At 40.5% G+C, this 25,851-nt stretch overlaps 1 protein-coding gene and 1 pseudogene across 7 annotated transcripts in view; one reads left to right on the top strand and one right to left on the bottom strand.

Annotated features, from left to right (window-relative positions):
* Positions 1 to 6,009: 6,009 nt before the first annotated feature.
* Positions 6,010 to 25,851, bottom strand: part of LOC131756032 (zinc finger protein 709-like) — a 48,275-nt gene continuing 28,433 nt past the window's right edge. Inside the window, exons 1-6 of one of the 7 annotated variants that reach the window (XM_067032608.1) lie at positions 25,725 to 25,815; positions 12,038 to 12,136; positions 11,346 to 11,483; positions 10,855 to 10,981; positions 10,579 to 10,639; positions 6,011 to 8,568 (exon numbers count right to left, since the gene is read on the bottom strand). In XM_067032608.1, coding sequence (XP_066888709.1) covers positions 7,167 to 8,568; positions 10,579 to 10,639; positions 10,855 to 10,981; positions 11,346 to 11,348 — 1,593 coding nt within the window. In that variant the 5' untranslated portion in view covers positions 11,349 to 11,483; positions 12,038 to 12,136; positions 25,725 to 25,815 and the 3' untranslated portion in view covers positions 6,011 to 7,166. Of the gene's footprint in view, positions 8,569 to 10,008; positions 10,044 to 10,578; positions 10,640 to 10,854; positions 10,982 to 11,345; positions 11,484 to 12,037; positions 12,137 to 25,724; positions 25,816 to 25,851 lie in introns of those variants that run through there. The other 6 variants (XM_067032614.1, XM_067032609.1, XM_067032607.1 and 3 more) reach the window with 6 other exon arrangements.
* On the top strand, positions 15,790 to 15,883 carry LOC131756482 (U6 spliceosomal RNA; annotated as a pseudogene).

Raw genomic sequence — 25,851 nt, 5'->3', positions numbered from 1 at the left:
ATCCTCCTTCTAACAGCCCAGTTTATCCCATTAAACCAGGAAAGAATGACACCTTACAGTGAATTAAGGCAACCTCAAGGCTGTGGTCGTACCAAACAGAACCCTATTCCTAGTCCCCAACATTATAGAAATTACCGACTCCATCTAATAAGCAATTGATAAATATTCTGATATCACAGATTTGGCTAAGTCTGTTGTGTTCAGTGCCTAGTTCAACAGCCTCTCAGCTGCACTTGGCCTTCACCACTGAAGGGATGTGATACACCTTTACTGGGTTATCCTCACGGATCATTAACAGCTTTGCCCTCCCACACAGTCACTGCAGGCAAGATCTGAACAGCATGCTGGTTTCTCCAAGAACACAGGCAGAACATTATATTAATGACATCTCCTCTAAGGACATTAAGGACATACAACTACTGAAAAGAGAAACTCACAAAAAGTAGATGGGACAAGGCCATGCATATAATGTGAGTCCCTGATAACTCTGTTAAGTTTCTGGAAATTATTTGATAAGCTGAGGCCAGCTCCCTCCCTGACACCATGAAGAAACGACTGTTGTTCCCCATAGCACCTACAACATCTACACGGTTCTTTTGATGTTCTGGAGGCAACATATTCCGTGTTTACAAATGTTACTTGAGCCCATTTTTGTTATTTGCAAATTTGCCACTTTGTATGGGTACCCTACCACAAGAGGCTAAAGACTCTCTTCAATTACAAGTGGCACTCCAGTTAGTACCCTTAGAGAATCCTTCACTAGAGGCAGTATGTGGATGATTTGCCTCTTTGCTCTCCTTTTCAAGCCTCTTCACAGGAAGATAGCAGCCACCTCCTAAAGCTTTTAGCCTTAAAGGAACATAAGGTCACCAAAGAAAAATTGCAGTTTGCCTGAACCCAGGTTCAATATTTAGGGCATCTGATATCAGAACATGAGTGACACATAGATCCAGATAGACTTCATAGTTTCCTAAGTTTCATGGTTTCCAAAGTAAGCACCAATGGTGAGGTTTTCTCAGGCTAGTGGGTCACTGCCAAAACGGGATTCCAAATTTCTCTCTTATGGCTAAATCTCTGTATGTTTTACTCAACAGTAACAACCCTGACCCAATTTTATGGAAAGAACTGGACAACAAAGCCTTCAAGGCCTTAAAGAAGGGTTTGATGGGGACTTCCCTGGCAGTCCAGTGGTTAAGACTCTGCACTTCCAATGCAGCGGGCATTGGTTCAATCCCTGGTTGAGAAACTAAGATCCCACATGCCACGTGGCGCAGCTAAAAAGAACAAAAAAGAAAAGAATTACAAAGAAAAGAAGTGTTTAATGAACCCACCTACCCTTGGCATTCCAATGATCAGATTCCCTTCATCCTTTTGGTATATAAAAAGGAATGGAATGCCTTTGGGGAACTCACCCCAAAACATGTACCACCATCCACCCATAGCATAGGGTTTTATAGCCAGCCAACTGGACCCTGTGGCATGGGGACACACCCCTACCTCAGCTTAGAGCCATTATGGCCACTGCCCTGTTGGTTATGGCCATGGATAAAATCATTGCGGGATCCCCTTTAGCCATTTTTGTACCTCATGCATTAGAAGCTCTCCTAAATTTTCATCACACTCAACATTTCTCAGGCAGCCGCCTCACCTCCTATTAAGTCCCCTGTTAACTGCCCCTCACATAACTCTTTTACACTGTAATAACTTTTAACTCTGCTACTCTTCTCCCTTCCATCACTGATGAAGTACTCACAACTGTTTTAACGCTGACAGACCACCTCCTGACTTGTAATGATGTGCAGGAAATTCCATTGGGTAATGTTGACTTCTCATGGTTCATTGATCGTTCTTATTTAAAAGGTGACAATGACAAATACTGTGCTGGGTATGCTATTACAACTCCTTTTGATGTTGTTGAGGCAGCATCTTTACCTATGGCTGTTTTGACCCAACAGGCTGAATTACATGCTCTTACACAGGCTTGTACATTTAGCCAAGAACAAAACTGCCAGTGTTTGTACTGATAACAGATACGCTTTCACAGTAGCTTGTGATTTTGCAATGTTGTGGAAGCAACGCAGCTTCCTTACTTCCGATGGAAATAAAGTTAAAAATGGCCTATGTTCAGGAATTACTGAATGCAATAATTCCCCTTCCACATTAGCTATTAAGATTCTGAGGCTTTTTTTTTTTTTGGCTGTGCTGCATGGCTTGTGGGATCTTAGTTCCCCGACCAGGGATTGAACCCATGCCCCCCAGCAGTGGAAGAGTGGAGTCCTAACCACTGCCAGGGAATTCCCCAAAGGCATTTTAAATTTGACTCTCTAAAGCTAGAGAAAATCACCTTGCTGATATTTCTGCAAGGAATGCTGCCCTTAAAGGGATCTAGAGCAGCCAAATGTCTGTCATAGACCAAAGGGATATTTGCCCAAATGATTTAGAAATTCCCACTCCTTACCACTATCCATGCATTAAGCCATTGGTCAACTGACTAAATGATATCCTTCATCACTCAATATTGGTGGGGAAACATTAACATCCACAAAAAGTACCTACCTCACTTGTCTCACTTGTCCAAAGCATAGCCCAGTGAAGCCTGTCTGTTTTGCTCCTAAACATTTAAAACTGCGTAATGGGGATTTCCCTGGTGGTGCAGTGGTTAAGAATCCGCCTGCCAGTGCAGGGGACACGGGTTCAAGCCCTGGTCCGGGAAGATCCCACATGCTGTGGAGCAAATAAGCCCATGCGCCACAACTGAGCCTGCGCTCTAGAGCCCAAGTGCCATAAGTACTGAGCCTGAGTGCCACAACTACTGAAGCCCACGTGCCTAGAGCCCGTGCTCCGCAACAAGAGAAGCCACTGCAATGAGAAGCCCGCGCACTGCAATGAAGAGTAGCCCCTGCTCGCCACAACTAGAGAAAGCCCACGTGCAGCAACGAAGACCCAATGCAGCCAAAAATAAATAAATAAATAAATTTATAAAAAACTAAAAATAAAAAAATAAAACTGCCTAATGAACCATTTGAGGCCAGCAAATAGATTTCATGCAACTTCCTGTCTAATGGATATAAATATGTTTAAGACATGGTCTTTTATGTTTTCACACTGGACTGAAGCCTTCCCTTATAGACATGCTACTGCCTCTACTGTGGCTAAAATCCTTTTGTTAAAGATTACCCCTACCAGGGGAACTCCTCTCAAATTTCACAGTGATTGAAGAATCCACTTTACTGGTTAGGTGCTTTGACAAGTCTCTGCTGTTTGACGGGCAACACTATCACAGTGCTTACCACCCTCAATCGTCTGGTTTAGTCAAAAACACTAATGGTATTAAGACTCAATTGGCAGAATTTGTTGAGGCCCTACAAATACCTTGACCAAACACACTGCCGTTAGTTCTTCTAAATCTCAGACCCACCCCTCTTGGAACTCATAAACTCTCACCCTTTGAGACAGTCACAGGACACCCAATGCACTTGACCTACTGCTTCTTTTGACCCACAACTGATAAAAGGGGAGATGCTCCAACATTGCAAAGGCCTAATTGTTTCTATGAAAAGTAATCACGTTTTGGTAGAAGAGTCTTTTCACAGTGTACCCTTGGGAAACAATGACCTTTAAGTATCACATCTTGCAACCTGGAGATTTCATTTATTCAAAAATATACCTCCAGAAGAACTCTCTTCAACCTCATTGGAAACACTCCTATCAAGTACTGCTAACCAACCCTTGTGCCATCAAATTCCAAGGAGTGGACTCTTGGGAGTCACGTGACACACCTATGACACACCTAAAGAAAACATCAAACCCTGACTGGAGCTGCATATCATCTGGTGACCTGAAAGTAAAGATTTCCCAGAATTGAAGCAGACAAGATTTGATGAGACAGCTTTCCCAAGATATCAGGACCAGGTCTGCTGGAAGTTTGTTGCCAAACCCTTGATGATGACATAACTCTTCAGATGATAGCCAATGCTTATTATCTTAATAGCATATGGACTAGATAAAAAGTGCCTGAAGGTTCTCTCTCTTACCCCTTCTTGTTACTCAAATGTGACCTTAGTAGGTTTCTTATCTGGGCACTTTCCCTTTGACATGAGATACTAAACCCAGGAAACCCTGACATTGACGGAAAAAAGCTGCTGAAACTATATAGAAAACCTGACTCTTGATAAGCGATGCTTTCAGAGAAAGATCTTCACCAAAAGGGGAAAATGTAAAAAATGAATACACAGAAACCTCAAATAGAGTGAGCAGACCAGAAGGGGGAGCTCTCAGATCCTGCAATGATAGTAGACCCCAACAGGAAAGAAGAAAGATACCTCTTCTTTCCTGGCAAGGACTCAGCCAATGAAAAGTCACTGACGCTCTGTTTACTACAGCCCTTCCAACTTCCTTTTGTGCCCTATAAAAGTGTTCACCTTCCCTTGCTGTGCAGGGACTTGCAATGTGACTCACCACGTTGCAGACCATGAGTTGTAGTTCTCCGCTGATCCTGAATAAACTCACCTTTGTTAGAGAAGTATCTTATAGTCTATTTGTTTCAGGTCAAGAAGGTAAAAGGTCAGGTTATTGATTTGTGATCTCTTGTTAACATAAGCATTAATTGCAAATAGAAACATTTCTATGTACTATTTTAGATGCAAACTATAAACTTTGACTCCTTAGGCATGATATAATATTCCTCATTATCTCTAATTATACTTTTTTGTTTAAAGTCTATTTTGGGGGCTTCCCTGGTGGTGCAGTGGTTAAGAATACGCCTGCCAATGCAGGGGACACGGGTTCAAGCCCTGGTCTGAGAAGATCCCACATGCTGTGGAGCAACTAAGCCTGTGCACCACAACTACTGAGCCTGTGCTCTAGAGCCCGCAAGCCATAACTACTGAACCCGCATGCCACAACTACTGAAGCCCATGTGCCTAGAGCCCGTGCTTCACAACAAGAGAAGCTACCACAACGAGAAGCCTGTGCACCTCAACCAAGAGTAGCCCCGCTTGCCACAACTAGGGAAAGCCCATGCGCAGCAACCAAGACCCAACGCAGCCCAAAGTAAATAAATTAAATAAATTTTTTTAAAAAGTCTATTTTACTAGATATTTTTATAATCTCTCCAGTTGTGGTATCATACTCCCCTAGACCTCATTGATTCCTCCCATGGTGACTCCACCTTCTTAACTGAACCCTTTCTCCTTGACATCAGTGTCTAATTTGTACCCATGAGATTTTAATTTGTGGAGATGACTGGCAACACTGCTGGTGGGTGGGCTGAGTCCTGACATGAAAATGTACACTTTAAATACAATAAAACATGACTGAAGACATATTAGGGATTACACTCAGCTATGAATAACAGGAAACACACAGAACTTGCCTGATATGAGGAAGGTGCTGATGCTACACAGAAGGACTGCATCAGAGCAGTCACTGCACAGTGCAGTAGAGGAACAAACTCTCATGTAGTTCTTTTGGGCTGTACCACTATAACTGTCATAGTGGAATGGGGAGCACATAGTCAGGAGCAGTATAAACAGAATAAGGTGTTTACAAATTAGACCTTATACAAATAAGATCAAGAGAACAGGGCACTCAGTGCTTCAGAGAATATTCTTAACTATGACAGTCTAAATTTCTTACAAGGTGGACACATGAGAGCTTGCAGGAAAATCCAAACCATATTGGATCTTTAATGTTGAATTTTGGGACAACTGTAGAAGCCTAACGTTCAGATCAAGTGGAAGTCAAGCAGTCTATGGTGGTTTTGAGGATATACTTGACTGATAGGGAAAATAATGTGGAAAACGGGCTGGAAGCAAGTGTCTACAAAGGCCCTATGCTTCTGTCTCCTTCCATACAGGTGACTTCAAAACCTGACTAAATCATACTTCATTTCTGCATTCCAAGTTTCATGTAAGTTAGGCTTTGGTGACTTCTCACATGGGATCATAAGGCAACACATTCTAGAAAATGTAGTCCACATTACTCACATAATATAACAGGATCAAGAAGGGACATTGCCAAATCTAAATTTTATTGTCCTTTCACATGTCTCTCTTTTTAATGTAAATTCCATAGTCCAAATCCCAGCCAAAAGAAATAACAAAGTGTAAAGGACAAAAGATGAAGATAATTCACAAGAGACTGCACTATGATAAACTTTGCATGCTTACAAGTATATAGCAATTATATATTCCACAGAAAATAGAATAAGGATCTTTAGGCAATAAAAAGATAGTTTTCTGCTAAATAAGGTGAAATATATATATATATTTATATATAATGAATAAGGCATATCCACAGGAAGCCAGTAGGAAAAAAAAACCAAGCTGGCATTTTTCAATGTCCCTTTCCTTACATGTAACTTACAAAATTAGGTAAAAATTAAACCTATTTGCATACTAGAAATAAACTTCAATTCATGGCTCCAATAGACTTCAAAATAGACACACAAAAAATTACTAAATGACTAAAAGAAAAAACTACTTATTAATTTTTTAGGAACTCTTGCTTAATAAGTACCTACAAAATTATCTCACTTCAATGTGTACTTTGAAAACTAATTAGAAATCCATACTATAGAGAATCACTTTAAGAATGAGTCAATTACAAAGAAAATTTGTAACATTTCTTCCATGTTGTGAATTTTCAGACAGCATACCCATAGTACTTACATGGAGATAATTTCTTTCCAGTGCAGTTTTCATAAGACTTTGAAAATATCTGTTAAAATTGAAAAGTTTCCCTTTTCAGTTACAAGGTTTCTATCGCATGTACATTTTCACATGGTTTTGTAAGGATGTGGGGCAAGCGAAGGTTTTCCTACATAGTTTACATTCAATACAATTCTCTCCAGTGCAAGTTCTTTCATGGCTTTCCAAGGAAATGGGACTCAAGGCTTTCCCACATTCCTTACATATATAGTTTCTCTCCAGTGTGCACTCTCATGTGTCCTTGGAAACGTGTGTGTGATAAGGCTTTCCCACATTCCTCACATTCAGTTTCTGTCTAGTATGAGTTCTTTCATGTATCTGAATATAACAGAGAGTGCTGAAAGCTTTACCATACTGTTTGCAAAAATAGGGTTTCTCTCCAGTGTGAGCTCTTTTATGTATTTGGAATGAACTGGGACAAATAAAGGCTTTCACACATTCCTTACATTCATAGTGCTATTCTCTATTATGAGATTTTTCATGGTTTTGAAAAGAACTGGGACAACTGAAGGCTTTACTACAAGTTTTACATTGATAGGGTTTCTCTCCAGTGTGAGTGTTTCTATGTGCTTGTAAAGAACTGGGACAATCAAAGGCTTTCCCACAGTCCTTACATTTGCAAGGTCCATCACCAGTATGCATTATCATGTGTCTTTGAACATGTGAGGGATAAATAAAGGACTTTCCACATTCCTTACATTCATAGGGTTTCTCTCCAGTATGAGTTCTTTCATGTTTTCGAATGGAACTGAGATAAGTGAAGGCTTTACCACATTGCTTACATTCATAGGGCCTCTCCCCAGTATGACTTTTTTCATGTATTTGACGACAACATAGAAAACTGAAGGCCTTACCACATTCCTTACACTTATACGGCTTCTCTCCACTGTGAGTCCTTTCATGACAACGAAAGTAACTGGGACAATCAAAGACTTTCCCACAGTCTTTACATTTATAAGGTCCATCTCCAGTATGCTTCATCATGTGTCTTTGAAATTTGGCAAGAGAACTGAAGGCTTTCCCACATTCCTTACACACATAGGGTTTCTGTCCAGAATGAGTCCTCTCATGTTTTCGACAGGAATTTGGACAACTGAAAGCTTTACCACAATTTTTACACTTATAGGGCTTTTCTCCACTGTGTCTCCTTTCATGACTTTGAAAGGATCTGGAATAACTAAAGGCTTTACCACATTGCTTACATTCATAGGGTTTCTCTCCAGTATGAGTTCTCTCATGTTTTCGAAAGGAACTTGAACAACTAAAGGTTTTATCACATTTTTTACATTCATAGGGCTTTTCTCCAGTATGTGTCCTTTCATGTCTTCGAATGTAACTGGCACAACTGAAGGCTTTACCACACTGCTTGCATTCATATGGTTTTAATCCACTATGAGTTCTCTCATGTTTTATAAAGTAACTGGGACAATTGAAAGCTTTACCACATTGCTTACATTTATAAGGTTTCTCTCCAGTGTGCGTTATTTCATGAATTCGACAGTATCTGAGAGAACTGAGGGCTTTACCACAGTGCTTACATCTATAGGGTTTCTCTCCAGTATGAGTTCGTTCATGTTTTTGAAAGTTGTGGTGATATCTGAAGGCTTTTCCACATCTTTTACACTCATAGGGTTTCTCTCCAGTGTGAATCCTTTCATGCCTTCGAATAGACTGGCGAAGCTTGAAGGCCTTCCCACATTTCTTACAATCATAGGGTTTCTCCCCAGTGTGAATCTTCTCATGGGTATGTCTGGATTGACGATGCTTGAAGGCTTTCCCACATTCCTTGCATTTATATGGCTTCTCCTCATATTCCTTACACTCACGTGGTTTGGGTGTAGTGCGAGATGTCATGTGCCTATTAAAGGATGAATGACGCATGAAGACTCGTCCACATACACTGAATTCACATAGTTTTATTCCAGTTTTCTTTTTCTGATTATGATTTGAAATTTGGCTAAATGTTTCCCCCCACATACTGACTACCTTCTTTATTTTAACAGAGTCTCTCTACCATATGACTGCTGTAAAAAATAAGAAGCATATTATTAACGAATTGTTTATTAATTATATTTAGTAATAGTTATGACAATGAAAATTTTACCATTTTAAAGGAAAGTGCACATTTTCTGCACATTCTGATTGAAAGTGAATTTACTAAAGCTCTGCAAAATAATCATAGCAATTATCAAAACAGTACTATTCATAAATGGTGATTCTGAATACTGATTCCAAGTGTACTATTTTTCAAACACTCAACATTTAGGACACATTTGAGAAAAAAGGTTTGATGCAAAAATTCTAAGATTCATTAATTTTAAGGCTGGGCTGATTTGTTTTATTTCTTTGTTTTACAATGTCATGGCATAAACAATCTTGAGAAAGAAGAAAGAAGCTAGAGGAATCAGGCTCCCTGACTTCAGACTATACTACAAAGCCATAGTAATCAAAACAGTATGGAACTAGCACAAAAGCAGACCACAGATCAATGGAAAAGGATAGAAAGCCGAGAAATAAACTCATGCACGTATGGTCAATTAATCTATGACAAAAAAGGCAAGAATATACAATAGAGAAAAGAAGGTCTCTTCAACAAGTGGTGCTGGGAAAACTGGACAGCCACATGTAAACGAATGAAACTAGAACATTCTCTAACACCATATACAAAAATAAACTCAAAATGGATTAAAGACCTAAATGTAAGACTAGATACTGTAAAACTCCTAGAGGAAAACATAGGCAGAATACTCTTTGACATAAATTGCAGCAATATTTTTTTTGGATCTGTCTCCTAGAGTAATGGAAACAAAAGCAAAAAACAAACAAATAGAACCTAATGAAACTTAAAAGCTTTTGCACAGCAAAGAAAACCATAAACAAAATGAAAAGACAACCTACTGAATAGGAGAGAGTATCTGCAAACGATGCAACTGACAAGGGATTAACTTCCAAACTATACAAACAGCTCATACAGCTCAATATCAAAACACCAAAGGACCCAATCAAAAAATGGGCAGAAGACTGAAATAGACATTTCTCCAAAGAAGACACACAGATGGCCAAAAGGCACGTGAAAAGATGCTCCACACCACTAATTATCAGAGAAATGCAAATCAAAACTACGAGGTATCACCTCACACCATCCAGAATGGCCATCATTAAAAAGTCTACAAACAATAAATGCTGGAGGGGGTGTGGAGAAAGGGAACCCTCCTACACTGTTGGTAGGAATGTTAATTGGTGCAGCCACTCTGGAGAACAGTATGGAGGTTCCATAAAAAAGTAAAAATAGAATTACCATATGATCCAGCAATCCCACTCCTGGGCATATATCTGGAAAAGACAAAAACTCTAATTCGAAAAGAAACATGCACCCAGTATTCATAGCAGCACTATTTACAACACCTAAGACATGGAAGTAACCTAAATGTCCATCACAGATGAATGGATAAAGAAAATGTGGTATCACTTACACGTGGAATCCAAAAAATGATACAAATGAACTTATTTATAAAACAGAAATAGACTCACAGACATAGAAAACAAACTTATGGTTACCAAAGGGGAAAGGGTGGGGGAGGGATAAATTGGGAATTTGGGATTAACAGATACACACTACTCTATATAAAACAGATAAACAACAAAGACGTGCTGTATAGCACAGGGAACTATATTCAATATCTTGGAATACCCTATAATGGAAAAGAATTGGAAAAAGAATGGATATATATATACGTATAACTGAATCACTTTGCTGTACACCTGTAACTAACACAACATTGTAAATCAACTGTACTTGAATTAAAAAAAAAATGTCATGGCATACTAACATTGTGTCACGGGACATTCTCGTGTGAGTATAACTCACCTTAGATTTGTCCCAGGATTTTCATACTGATCTTCAGTATCAGGGTCTTCCCATTTTTCTCCTAAAATGCAGACCAACAACAACAAAAATCATTATAAGTTATAAACTATCAGAGAAAAGTTGTTACATGACAGGTCCATGATGAACTATGACCATGCCTGATTTATTTACTAATGTCATCCCTTTCCACATTTCACCTCTTTAAAGTGTTGATGAGCAAGCAACACTGGTTCTCTAATTGACTAAGTAATTAAGTAAGAATGTCATCATCCTTACCTATTGAGGTCAAGTTCTTAAAGGTTTCCTGCATCACATCTCTGTAGAGTTTCTTCTGGGATAGATCCAGCAGAGCCCACTCCTCTGTGGTGAACTTCACACTCACATCCTCAAAGGTCACTGAATCCTAAAACATCCCAAATACATATGTGAGAGAATGGACAGAATGAAGAGCATCAGCAATCTATACTCAATTCATAGGAAGTTCACATATGACTCTGCGGTCTCCAAACATTTGTTCTATAACTTTGTCATTAGAACTCTCACTCTATGGTGATACTCCCTCATGAATTCAAGAGCATCATGAACACAAGGAATTTACTGCTACATTTATATTGTGATCACTTCAAGTCTTTATTCCTCTCTTTGTCAAGACATAGAGCACCTTGGAGAAATAAGAGAAACTTGCTATACAGATGAAAGAAATAATCCATTTTAAGCACACCAGTTCATTCTGATAAAAACTTTCTCATTCCCTCTTTAGTACCCACCATGTCGTGCAGCACTATATGAGCACAGGTTCACATCTGCATGAGGTTTTAACAAATAACAACACAGTGAAGAACTGGAAGGTTTTCTTTCTATTCTCATCATCAAACACGAGGCCAAAAGTCCTGTGGAAATCCAACCTGTAACAAGATCCAGCTAGTCATATTGTCCTGAAGTACTCCAGGCTAACAGAAGTAGTCAGATCCAGGTGGCTGAATGAAAATATTCTTGTGGAGGAGTATAAATTAAAATTTATATAATATTTATCACATACTCAGTTTTGCTTTCCTTCCTCTATCTCATTTCATGGGGCCAGGAAGTTATTCAGTCAGAGCCAAGGCATGAGGAGGAAAACAGGACAACTCACACCTCCACAAAATCCCTATATTCATGTGCCTCGGGATGGCTTCTGAACAATTTTTAGAACATCCATACTGAGATGATAAGATCACAGAAGACCTCTTTTCAGCAGAATCATACAACTATAATCTGGGCCTTGATGACCTTGAGGAACAGGTTAAGACTTAAAGTTTGCAAGGGCTTCATTAAAATCTTCAATGGTTTCATGGTGAATTTGCACAAATTATAAAAAATACATAAAAGAGTTCAACAGTGCTTTCCTCAAAAAAACAAACAAACAAACCACAAAACCTTTTTGATACCTGACCAGCCACTCTAGAGGCTGTCCTCTCACCTTCTCTCATTTCTGAGCTCCCAGGTGGGGCACAGCAGCATGACAGCCCATCCTAGGTACAGGAATTCCCCAGTGGCATAATTTCCTAAATGCTGGTCCCTGAAAGAGACCAATTACCCATTGATGTCCATGTGAAGGGAACAGAAAAAAGGCTCCCATCCATAAATTCTGATGTTAGAATTAGCTTGTTTGGTAGAGCAACATCAACGAAGGAACACCTCTCTTGTTGTGGGTCCAGGGAGTAAGAGGAGATGCTTAGGGCAGCCCTAATTACTCTTTCTTCACTGGAACATCAGCACTTGCTCATAACAAAGTCCAACTACCTAGTGTACAAAAGACAGTGAACATTAGCAGGCCCAAGACTGCTTAGCCTTAGAAATGCTTGCTCACAAATTTCATCTTTCACTAGTATCTGGGATCTGTGATTTTGGGAGTAAGCCGATCAACCTTACAGATAAAATTGCCTCAGTGAGCCTAAAGTGTATATGGTAAACTCCTGTTTTCCTTTGGAGAGTTGTAATTTTGTGTCATGTTCAGCAGAATGTGCCTACCTGATCAGCACCCACCTCCCTAAAAAACTATGGGCACTGAGTCTCTAATCTGTTACTTGGAGAACTGAGCCCATCCTACGTGGTAACACCAAGAGACAACATTTGAGAGCTTGCTTCTGGTTTCCTCCACACCAAATTTAATTCAATACTAAACAAGACTAATACAAAATATTTAATGATCCTCATGTAAAAATTTTTTTAAAAATTATTGGGTAATGTCAAAGTAGACTGAAGTAAGTAAAATGATGGCATGTGTTCTTAGAAAGAATTCAGCGTCGCCCAGATGTTATCTCTACCAAATGATACATTTATTAAATTTCGCAAATACCTAAAAGTTTTTAGGACTCGATAAAAACTACTCCTCCGAACTTAATACAAAGAAGGAACGTCCAAAAATGGACAAAATCTTCTTTTTTTTCTTTTTTCTTTTTTTAGCATCTTTATTTGAGCATAACTGTTTTACAATAGTGTGTTACTTTCTCCTTTACAACAAAGTGAATCAGTTATACATATACATATGTTCCCATATCTCTTCCCTCTTGCATCACCCCCCCTCCCACCCTCCCTATCCCACCCCTCTAGGTGGTCACAAATGCGGCAGCTTCCCACTAGCTATCTAACTTACATTTGGTAGTGTGTATATGTCCCTGCCACTCTCTCACATCGTCACCGCTTACCCTTCCCCCTCCCCATATCCTCAAGTCCATGCTCTAGTAGGTCTGTGTTTTATTCCTGTCCTACCACTAATCTCTTTATGACATTTTTTTTCTTAGATTCCATATATATGTGTTAGCATACGTTATTTGTTTTTCTCCTTCTGACTTACTTCACTCTGTATGACAGACAAAGTCTTCTATGGAAAAACATGGCAGTCTACCTAACACACCTCTATGGTAATTCAGACAATACAAGTATTAGCAGAAAGAAAAACAAACAGAACAAAGGAAAGGAAAAGTGTCTTCCATAGACAAGCATTTAATATGGAAAGTTGTTCAAGGACAGAACAGGAGAGTAGTGGCAAATATCATGAACAGTTGACTACATAAGGGACAAACTATTATCCAGTTGGAAAAATGCAGCGTATTTCCCTCCATTCCATAGACAATAGCCTACTCATTGTAGATTTAAATGTGAAAGATAAAACTAGGCCACTTTTAGAAATCACAGGTAAATGTTTTATTGATAGAAGAATAGAAAGAGTATCTCATATAAGCAAAAGAATACTCTATAAAGCCAGAGATAAATTCAAATATATTAAAGTTCAGGTAGTTAAAAGATACATAAAAAGGAAAATATCGGGCTTCCCTGGTGGCGCAGTGGTTGAGAATCCGCCTGCCGATGCAGGGGACACGGGTTCGTGCCCCGGTCCAGGAAGATCCCATGTGCCGCGGAGCGGCTGGGCCCCTGAGCCATGGCCGCTAAGCCTGTGCATCTGGAGCCTGTGCTCCGCAACGGGAGAGGCCACAACACTGAGAGGCCCGCGTACCACAAAAAAAAAAAAAAAAAAAAGGAAAATATCTGCAATGCACACAGATATAAAAATAGAAAAGGTTACTTTGTAGAGTTAAAATGAAGAGACAATTTTAAAATGGAAAAAGAAGCAAAAGATATTTAACAGATATGAAAAGGATAATATATGAAAAAATGTCCATCACCTTGGCAACTGGGTAATAGGACACTAATATGTCCAGTAAATCCCATTTCACAGTGATTAGAACAAAACTTAGTCAATTTAATAATCCCAAGTGTTGGGACTTCCCTGGTGGTGCAGTGGTTAAGAATCTGCCTGCCAGTGCAGGGGAACGGGTTCAATCCCTGGTCTGGGAAGATCCCACATGCCATGGAGCAACTAAGCCTGTGCGCCACAACTACTGAGCCTGCATGCCACAACTACTGAAGCCTGTGCACCCTAGAGCCCATGTTCTGCAACAAGAGAAGCCACCACAATGAGAAGCCTGTGCACTGCAATGAAGAGTAGCCCCCGCTTGCCACAACTACAGAAAGCCTGTGCACAGCAACGAAGACCCAACGCAGCCAAAAAAAAAAAAAAAAAGAAGAAGAAAAAGAAAAGAAAAAGAAAATCCCAAGTGTTGAAGACCATTGGGGGAAAAAAATCATTAAATTATGCACAAATGGAGAAACGGCCAAGTGATACACTCCATTGCTATTTCCTGTGAATATGAACTTGATCATTATTTACAGCCCAGCAATTTCCAACAATGTCCACAGAACTTATTACATAGTTGCACTTGGAGAGATATACAAGGGTGACACACTAATATCAACAGATCTGAAGGTTTTATCAATAAACAGTAAAGCAAAGAGTACTGCAAAAAGTGCAGCATGTTACCTATTCTAAACTGTTATGGTCTCCTTCATAGACAGATGAAGCCTTGCCCGAGATTTAGTTCAGATGTCTGCACTGATGATAACATATACACACCTAAAGAGTATGAAAGGGGTTTCTTACTTCTATAATGGAAGTGTTTGGGAAAAGGAAAGGAAGCCTCTCAAGAAGGTGAAAAATGCCTTGAGACATCAAGGAAAGAAGGAAAGGAGCCTGCCCTGGGTTTTTTATTGAGCTTAGGGGATGGGCTAGGGTGAGAATTCAAGTACACGAGCAAGGCCTTCTGTAGATTCAATCACTTGCCAGAACCAAAGGAAGGAACACTGAGGCTTTCTTATCACCATGTACAGATGTGGGCACAAGTAGATGAAAGAAAGAGGAGGTAAGGTTTAAAGTTGTTAGCAGTCAAACATCAAGAAAAGGAGTCAGAGACCTCTTTTTTTTTTTTTTTTTTTTTTTTGCGGTACGCGGGCCTCTCACTGTTGTGGCCTCTCCCGTTGCAGAGCACAGGCTCCAGACGCACAGGCTCAGCGGCCATAGCCTCTCCGCGGCATGTGGGATCTTCCTGGACCGGGGCATGAAGCCGTGTCCCCCTGCATCGGCAGGCGGACTCTCAACCACTGCGCCACCAGAGAAGCCCCAGAGACTTCTTATCTATGGTCTGGTATCTAAGGAGCTTAGAAGTCAGCTTGTGGTACTTTCTAGTCCTCAGAAGAAAAAAAGCCAAGAAACTTAAAAGCAACAACTCTTCCACCAGAGAACTGAGGTCACAGGGTAAACTGCTATCTCCAAATTAGAAATAGAAACAAAAAAGTATATCCAGACACCTGAAACTAAAACAACATTGTAAATCAACTGTACTCCAATAAAAATTTTTAAATAAAATTGGAACAATACAGAGAAGATCAGCAGGATGACATGCAAATTAATGAAGTGTTCCATATTTTTATAAAAATACTGAATCACTATGCTGTACACCTGAAACTAATATAATACTGTAAATCAACTGTAAAAATAAACAAATAAAAATAAATAAATAAATAAAAATATACCCAGAATAGTCTCTTCTTTTTAACAAGGCCTGTCCTGAAAACAATCTATTTCACAAGCGGGCAACTAACTGGGATTTTGCTAGAGCCTAACTGACCTGTGGGTGTAGGGAAATAGCCAACGTGAGTCTCTTTTAGCATTTTCTACTCTCAAAGGCGGGGGCACCTCTGAGGATAATAGTGTTTTTTTCCCCTCCTAACAACAAATATGTGGTGTCCCAATGCCATTTCTCCAACTCTCCATCACCAAATAGATGTCCAACAGTTCAATTCAATTCTAACACTAACTCACATATGTTACACTCTATAGATTTAAGCGCTCAGTACTAGACAGTGTCTCTACTTCAGATGCCAGACACAAATGGTGTGCCTTGGTTATCAACATTTCTATTCAGCCGCCTACAAATCATAGATTTCCTTGACACACCATCAGGTTTCCTAATTTACTTAAAACAAAAGACACTCTATCACCCTCATTACTCAAGTCATTCCAAGGACCTCAAAAGGTTTTTGCTAGGAGCGTGGGACAAAGACCAAACATCTTTCTCATTGTATCACAGAAAGTCAAACCCAGAGATACAGGATCACTAGAAGATTGAGATCAAATCAGTGTTCTAGAGAATGCTTCCCCTCTGCCCACATCTACTTCTACATCAACTGGAGACCGAGATGCTTTCCGGTAACATCAAGAAGAAGGTAAGGATGTCCCCTCTCACCATTCCTTTATCAATCTTATACTGGAATTTTTAGCTAATGCAATCAGACAGGAAAATTAAATAAAAAGGATAAAAAATGAGAAGAAATAAAACTGCCTTGGCTGGCAAATGACAAGACTGTCTTTGGAGAAAACCTCAAAGAATTCCAAGAGCAAAAAAAAAAAGACCTTGAACTACTAAGAGAGTAGAGGAAGATTGAAGATTAAAATGTTAACATGCACAAGTCAAATGCTTTCCTATAGATCCACACATAAGAGTGAACTCAACTTTGACGAAGGACCAAAGGCAATTAAATAGAAAAAATTTAGTCTTTTCAACAAATATTGCTGGAAAAATTGGATATCCACATGCAGAATGAAGAAATGAATCTAGACAGAGATTTAAAACCTTTCATAAGAATTAACCCAAAATGGATCAGAGTACTTAGTGTAAAATGTAAAACTACAACACTCCAAAAAGATAACATATGCGAAAATCTAGGTGACCTTGGTTTTGGTGATTAATTTTTAGATAAAAGCAAATGCAAGATCCAAAAGATAAAAAGTAACTTTGACTTCATTAAAACGAAAAACTCCTGCTCAGTGAAACACAGTGCTAAGAGAATGAAAACACAAGCCACAGACCAGCAGAAAATCCTTGGAAATCATCTACATGATAAAGCACTGGTATCCAAAACATCCAAAGGACTCTTAAAACTGAACAAAAAGAAGAACCAAATTAAAAATGAGCAAAAGATCTGAACACACATTTTACTGACGATATACAGATGATAAATAAGCACACGAAAAAATTCTTAATATATTACCAGGAAACTGAAAATAAAAGAATGAGATATCACCCAACACTTCCTACAATGGCTAAAATTACAAACCTTCAGAACACCAAATAATGGCAAAGATGAAGAGCTGGTGGTAATGGAAAATGGAAAGCTGGTGGATTTTTGATGTGGATCTTGTGAAGCCATCAGTGGAAAACTAAACCTCTCAGAAAATAGAAATTAAACAGTTGGTGGTGCTTTTGAGGATAAGCTTGATTGGAAGATCAAAGAATGTGGAAATATTTAAAGGAGCAAAAAATCTGAAATTATTTAAAATATATTGGAAAAAAACACTCTCCTCTTTTCAACACCAAAAGCTGTCCTTTGATGAGATCAATTTATAAAAGTGATAAGTATCTAGTCAACATAACAGAGAAAAAAGGGAAGACAGACATTACTCATATCAGAAATGAAAGAAGGGGGAAATGAACATGAAAAAGGACTTGATACCATCCAATATGCATTTATGATGACAAACTAATAATAGAGGGAAACTCTCTCTTTTTGAGAAAGAACATTTACATAACACCTGTAGCTAACATCATACTTAGTGGTGGGAAACTAGTTGCTTTACTGGTAAGACAGGAATGGAACAGAGCAAGAAGATTCCTCTCACCACTCCTATTCAACACTGTACTACAAACACACACACACACACACACACACACACACAGAGAAAAATAAAAACAAAACACATTGTACTAGAAGCCCTAGTCAATGCAGTAAGAAAAGAAAAGGAAATAAAAGATATACAGATTGGGAAGCAAGAAATAAAACTATCTTTGTTCTATATGACATGATTGTCTATGTAAAATATCTGAAAGAATCTACAACAGAGATTACTCTTGGAATTAATAAGAGCAGAGCAAGGTTGAAGGATACCAAAGGAAATAAGGTATCAAGCCATGAAAACACATGGAGGAACCCAAAAGGGACTTCCTTGGTGGTTCAGTGGTTAAGACTCCGTGCTCCCAATGCAGGGGACATGGGTTCAATCCCTGGTCGGGGAAGTATGATTCCCCATGCCGTGCGGCTGAATTAAAAAGAAAAAAAGTATAAGTGAAAGAAGCTAATCTCACAAAGCTACACACTGTATGATTCCAAGTATGTGACAATCTGGAAAAGACAAAACTATGAGCGAAGAAAAAAATCTCTGATTGTGAAGGATTTGAGGGTTCAAGGGAAGAATGAATGAATAGGTTGGGCATATAGGATTTTTAGGGAAATGAAACTATGCTATAGGATACAGAAATGAAATGAAGGATATATGTCATTAAACATTTGCCACGATCTATAGATCTTTTAACACAAGGAATCAATGCTACTGTAAACTGTATATTTTTATGTATCAACATTCACTGAACAATTTTAACAAATGTTCCACACACAAGATTTAAAAATAGTGTAAACTGTGTGGATGCAGAGTGGTTATGTGGGAACTCTCTGTACTCTCTATTTTTCTTTTTCTGTAAGCCTAAAATTGCTCTAAAAGAAAACTGAAGTGAATTAGGAAAAAAAAAAAAAAAGTTGAAGACAGACTCATTGCAATTCACCCCTGATGACTGATGATCAAAACGGGACACCTTTCATACAACTGATTTGAACTTATTTCAATAAGCCAGTATGGTGCTCCATGAGCCTGAGACCTGTTAACGGAAGTGAAACTTCAACTGAATGTCATGTTGGAGAGCAGCACTGTATTTTCTGAGAAGTGCCACGGTTACTACCAGTCATGTCTGGGACTCCAACATGGATAAGAGTGTCCTGGTGAGTCCCTATATTGTGGGCCTAGTATATGTACAGATGAGAATAACCTTGATTTCTATTTTGGGTATCTCTAAATCAAGAGATCCCAACATTTCTTTTAATACAAAGGGGCAATTCTTAGACATCGTCCAAAAGGCTGTGAATACATGTAGATGGGTCCAATTTTTGGCCAGTATCAAGATGACTCTCTGATGTTTGGTTAGCTGTGTGGTTTGGTCATTTATCAGGGATATCACAAGGGGTGAAGAGCAGCAACTCTCCACTGAACTCATCATGCACGAATGCATAGTCATCCTTAATGTCTATGCACACCCCAGAGCTATGCATTCAGTTAATCCCAAGAAACTCCGGAGGGAAGTCTCCATCTGGGGGAGTAGTAACCTCTTCCAAGACCACAGCATCCTTTAAAGGACTGAAGAGAGAACAGGCCACCCTCCTGCAGGAGGCATAAACCAGGACAGGTTTCGCTACATCATTGCACGCGGTGGTGCTGGTAGGCATGCCAACACAGTGGGGTGCTAGTTCTAGGGTCAAAGGCACAATGGGCAGCTCAGCAGAGGGTCACAAGCTCATTGCTTATGAGACCCTTTCTTTTCTTTTTTTTTTCGTTGCTGTGCGCAGGCTTTCTCTAGTTGTGGCAAGCAGGGGCTACTCTTCATTGTGGTGCACGGGCTTCTCATTGCACTGGCTTCTCTTGTTGGGAGCATGGGCTCTAGGCGCGCAAGCTTCAGTAGTTGTGGCTCACAGGCTTAGTTACTCTGCGGCATGTGGGATCTTCCCAGGCCAGGGCTCGAACCCGTGTCCCTTGCACTGGCAGGCGGATTCTTAACCACTGCGCCACCAGAGAAGCCCCGAGACCCTTTATTTTCAAGAGAGCTCACTGTGTGACAGTCACTGCAGCTCTAATAGCAAACCGTGTGAGGCACAGGGCAGTTTCTTGCATCAGAAGTCTATGGACAATTTAAGGCCATCGTGGGCAACTCCAGGAGGTATGAAAGGTCACTGAAAACTCTAAAGTGAAGGAGGCTAAGAGGACTCTAACATGAGTTAGTGTTATGTATGGCTGTTGTACAGCAATTTAAACACATTCTAGAGCCTTCTGTGGTAGGGGTGACCTCAAGGTGGCCAAATTTCCAAGCAACAGCAAATATGGGCTCAAGTAAAATTAGTAAACAAAGAAAACGTTGTCTTCCAACACCAAAAGGACCCAGCAGATCTTGTGGGTACTGAAAAAAACTATATAACTATTTCTTCACAGTGTCAGAGAGAGAGCAGCCATCTGATTACCAAAGAATTTTCAGGAACTTGACCAAGGCATGAGGGTCTTATCTTATGCATGGGTCAATGGCCCATCCACCTCGTATGAGCTCCCATTCCAATACTAGTTCTGAATGAGTGTGAAACGAATATCCTCAGAGGAGGACATCATTAGTGTGATGTCATACCTGTGCTCCTGGAGCAAAGTGCATGCAGTGCAGATCCTACCTGCAGAGACTGTGAAATGGCAAGGCTGCTGAGGTTCCCTGAAGATAACCAGGTGAAGATGTATCATGTCTCTTCCACCATGACATATAATTTAAATAACCCAAGCTTAAATCAGTTAAAGCCAATTCCTTTGCTGTGTCACAGTGAGGTTATGGTGTCATCCCTAATAACTCAGAGCGTCAGGTTCTTTGTTGCAGTAGAGGGAGAAGCAGCTGCAGCAGAGGTACTGCTGCTGAGCCCTCTGGTATTTGGAGAGTATACTCAGTCCACCATCTACTGGCTCCCTTCCCTCTCTTCTCTTACTTCTCTTTGAAATAACTGCTCTTTAAGAAGTAACCCCTAGGCTCACCTCATTCATGGGGTATAATCATATTCATAACACCCTAATGTAACAGGGGCTATTTGTTCTCTTGCCTTGTTACAAAAGTCCTTTTACACACATACACACACACACGTGTGTGTGTGTGTGTGTGTGTGTGTGTGTGTGTGTGTGTATTTCCCCCCACCCCCCGGCTTTGCTGAGCCACTCAGCTTGCAGTATCTTAGCTTCCCGACCAGGGACTGAACCTGGGCCACAGCGGTGAAAGCACTGAGTCCTAACCACTGGACCACCAGAGAATTCCCAGGCCTTCTATATTTTATTAACTGACCTGATTAAGCTGTACTAACTTCACAGAATGCACTAAAGTATTTTACTTTGTCCTCCTAACCTTCAACCCCCACAGCATGATAATCATTAACCAAACCCTAATTCCTAAGAATAACAGTGCTTTCGATTAGCTGTTTTGCAGGGCTAGATGGTATCTACAGATAAGGGTGACTTAGGAGCTGGGACCTCCTGCCTCCTGGGAAAATGCCACAAGAAGATGAAAAACCGCCCTCTCACTTCTCCTAGCATAAAAGAAACCTAAATTCTTTTCTGAATTAAGATGGTTCTTTAGGAAGTTAGTCCACCTTCTCGTTTTGCTGACTTTCAGAATAAAGTTGCTACTTCTTGCCCCAACACTTCACCTCTCATTTTATTGGCCTGTCATGCAGCTGTAAGCAGATAAGTTAGGGGAACCCCAGTGAAACAGAACCCTGGCTTTCTTGACATAAGAGAAGCCATTTCTGGCCTAAGCCATTTTGTGATCTAAGCCTGGCCACAATGCTTGCCCTTGAACAGGTCTCAGTAATCAATGACCTTAAGGAACAAAGTAATGAAAGAACAGAGAAAAAGTAGTCAAACAGTAGTGCAGTGATATAGCAGAGTCCTAGTTCCTCCTCAAGGGATATAGATATATATACAAAATAATATATCTTCGAGTTCTGCAGGAACTAAGGCCCCCACCGAGGTGGAGGATGGAATGATGATGTTGACCCTCCTGACTTCATAAACCAAAGCTTGGACTCTGTCGACCTTTGCCCCAATTTTATGCTCAATTCTCCTCTGCTAAATCCCCTTCATGAATATGCATGTACACTTAGCTTAAAACTTCCCCAATTTTGTTGTTCAGGGTGACAATGCTTTGGGAAAGATCCCCAGTGTTCTCCTTACTTGCTGCAAGTAATAATAAATCCTTCCTTCTCCCGACCTTTGGCTTGATTGTGTCTACTTGTTCAACACCCACCAAGAGGTGAACCCGGTTTTTGGGTAACACAGTGAGCAGTATGAGCTTGAACTTGGTAACACTAAGACCCCTCTTAAAGTTGGGGAGACACCAGCCTCAGACACATCTTCACTCCAAACACATAGATAGGTTACACCCAAGACATCCACCCAGAAACACTGTAAGGAGGGCTCCATTCCCATACTCCTGCTCCCAAAGGACAAATAATTACAGAAACTGCCAATTCAGAATCCTCTGTATATAGAACCCAGGGTTGCTGGGATCAACACTGCCACACAGGACAGCACAGCACACAGGAGGAGACCCCAACAAACAGCAGCTCATGGAGCAGGAGCTTCCAGGCTTTCTTATCAGCCTGCCCAGGTAAGAAGAGCTAGGGGAAAAGGGAGGGGTGAGGCTTAAGTTTTCAGTAGTTAAACATCAAATATGTGGATCCCCACCACCCCACCCAAGAACAAACAGAAGAAAAATGTGCATTCACAATGACTTGGTTTTATATAAAGAAACACTAGCAGGATGATGGAAGTAATCAAAACTGGTTCTTTGCACAGAAGTGGAGTGGGATATGTGGGGAGGGAGTTGTCTTAAGTTAGTTTCCTATCTTAGGGATTTTTTTAACCTTCCCATGAATTATTTCTATAAAAGAAGGAGAAAAAAATTTATATGCCATATTTTGCTATGCTTAATAATTATTTTATATTAACTTTTACATTTAAAAATTAATTTTAACTTTGCTACATAGGAAACCACACCAAGACTTAATCGTTTAAACAGTAAGGTGTATAAAACTGCTGACTGTAAATAATTTACAAATCCCTTTCTAACGAAAAGGACTAGGGGCCTTACAGTTTGTCCTTCCACTATATTTCACACTGGTGATGTTTTCAGGAACTAATGGCATAATCTAATACACTAGGACTTGCAAAGTAAGAGCTGAAGTAAACTAAGAATTTCAAATATTTACAGAGGCTTTGAGGATTTTCCTCATATCGATGAAAATAGAAATTCAATTGTTTTTTCCTCACATCCATTAAAATAGGAACTCATTTACCTTAGGAACAGTATAATAGCCTTCTAAATGTCAAATTTCTCTAGGGACAGGCACATACACTGACCAAAAAATGGAAAAAGCACCTGAGAACTTAAATACGCCCATCTCACATCTTGAGGTTCTCTTGCCTAAATGGAATAAAAATCCTATTTGGTTCCACAATTTTCTTGCCTTACATCATATCTCTCGATCAACTTACATTTTAAAATCCCAAGTGCTGGTGCAAACTAGAGTTAAAGGGCTGCAATATTTAGGATTAAAGAATCCAAATACTGAAATCAAAACAGATATGCAGGCTGCTTCCCTCAAATTCAGAAGAAAACCCCATTTTCAGAAAGTTGAACATATTCCAGACTTGGTGTCTAAACACTCCAGGTTGAGATGGAACCCCTAGAGTGGGTCAGTCCCTGGTGAAGGAGGGTTGGGACAGGTTAGCAGCCACACGAATGATCTCTGGGAGCTCTACATGTCCTCCCCTCTCCTGTAAGCATGGAAGCACTCCCTCCCCCAGGCTTCTCTTGAAACAAGTCAGGAAACTCGAAGCCTGATTCAGTTTAAGGCTCTGACTCAAAGGAACTCCCCAATTCATAAACCTTCTGTCTATGAGACAGAACACCTGATCTTCACAGACTCTCAGTGTGTACAATTTACACTAACTGCCCGTGCACTGTGGATGCAAAACTCAAACACCCTGTCTAAAAGTGTCTAGGCCTATGGAACTACAACTCCAACCTAAAAAAGGCATCATCCCCACCCCCACGTGCAGGTGCACTGCCAGCTTTCCAAAGCTCTGCATCTTCTCTCACTATAAAGTTTCCTTCTGTGGTGGATGCAAACAGAGAGGACACCTGCAAGGGTAAGGCTTCCCAGGAAGAACAAACTAGGTTTTGCAGTACTTCTCTTTCCAACCTCAAGGGGGCCTTAGTGAGGCTCACTGACCACAGGCCTCTACTCTCCCTGGACTTGCTTTGGATCCCTGAGATTTTAAATGACACAAAGCCAGTTTTTGAACAATACAGCAGAATAACTTAAATCCAGTGTTTATGTGGGAAGGAGGAAAGAAAATGGTAAGGCACTTTCATAGTTCAAGCAGAAAACCCCAACTATCTATTCCATCCAGAATAAAAGATGTCAGTTAATTATTATTTCCATGGCAAGAATTTCATTTGTAAATAATTAACTATACTTGAACACTTTTGGTCTAAGCCCTGCAATTTCATTGAAAATATCCAAAAGCAAGAACAGACCTCAGAAACTTACTGTACACGTTCAGGAAAAGAGTGGAACCAAAATTCTTAACAAATGTAATGTAATACAAGAATATTTTTATCTTCTCTCAGAGTCACCTCTTTCTTGCCTGTTTGGAACTATTTTATACTGTCCTTATAGCTCTATTGATTAAATAAATACGTGTTTCCTTTATTGAAAAATGCCGACTAAGTCAGTAAATCTCTTTAAAGTTACAAACCCAGGGAGAGGCAGTGCTGACAGTTTCCACAAAAATAATCTCCACCCAAAGGACTTCCCATAGGATGTACGTGTCCTGTAAGGATTCTGGGGGAGAGGCACAAGGTTTTCATACAATGTACATGGTTCCGTGTGGTTATTCGTCTTTCTTCTCATGTAAAACATCCATAGATAAAAAATAATAATAATAAATCTTTAAGGGCCATCCATGGCTCTGTGGGAAAAGGATAAACAGTTAAAATATTGGATCCCTTTGAAATTCACCACAGAGGACAAACAGTTGATAGTGATGCTGTGAATCGGAAAAGCGAAGCTGGCTTTGGGAATGAGAGGAGGTATTTATTGCCAGAGCTAGGCTGGGGAAACAGCTGTGAATTTGAAACCCTGCTCTAAAAACCACAACACTCGTAAAACTCAGAAGAAAACAAGCCCCGCTGACGTGAAGGGAGAGACTGTGGACTCCATAGAGCACAACTCCTCCCACGCACGATCCCCAGAGACCCAGTCACGACTGTTCCCTGATGACCCTCCCTGTGGTCGCCGCACAGTCTCGGGGAGACGACAGACTGCGGGCGCAGAGCTGCCCAGAGAAGCTCCGGGGTCAGGGCCCAAGTCTCCGCGCGCAGTGACGGGACAGGACGCCCGGGGTTCCGGCTGCCGGCCCCGCCCCCACGCTGCCAGACCGAGGGGACTGAGGTCCGAGCGGAGACACACGCGGCTCGGGTCCGCATACCCCAGAGTTGACCGCGGTCAGACCCGGGTCCCGCGAGGGACGGTTCCGACCAGACCCTCCACCGCGTCTCCACATCGCTGGGCAGCGCACTTACCATTTCTAGGTTTCCCTGAGTCCGTCCTATGACTCCCACGACCGCTGCAAAGCACAGCGCCAGGGACAGTGCGGCAAAGCCACAGCGACGATTAGGGGCGAGTAAGGATGTTTACGCCAATGCAGCG

This window comes from Kogia breviceps, chromosome 4, assembly GCF_026419965.1.
Source record: "Kogia breviceps isolate mKogBre1 chromosome 4, mKogBre1 haplotype 1, whole genome shotgun sequence".
Classification (NCBI taxonomy): Eukaryota; Metazoa; Chordata; class Mammalia; order Artiodactyla; family Physeteridae; genus Kogia; species Kogia breviceps.
The sequence above is the reverse complement of the archived record's forward strand: the minus strand, read 5'-3'. Positions and strand labels throughout refer to the sequence as shown.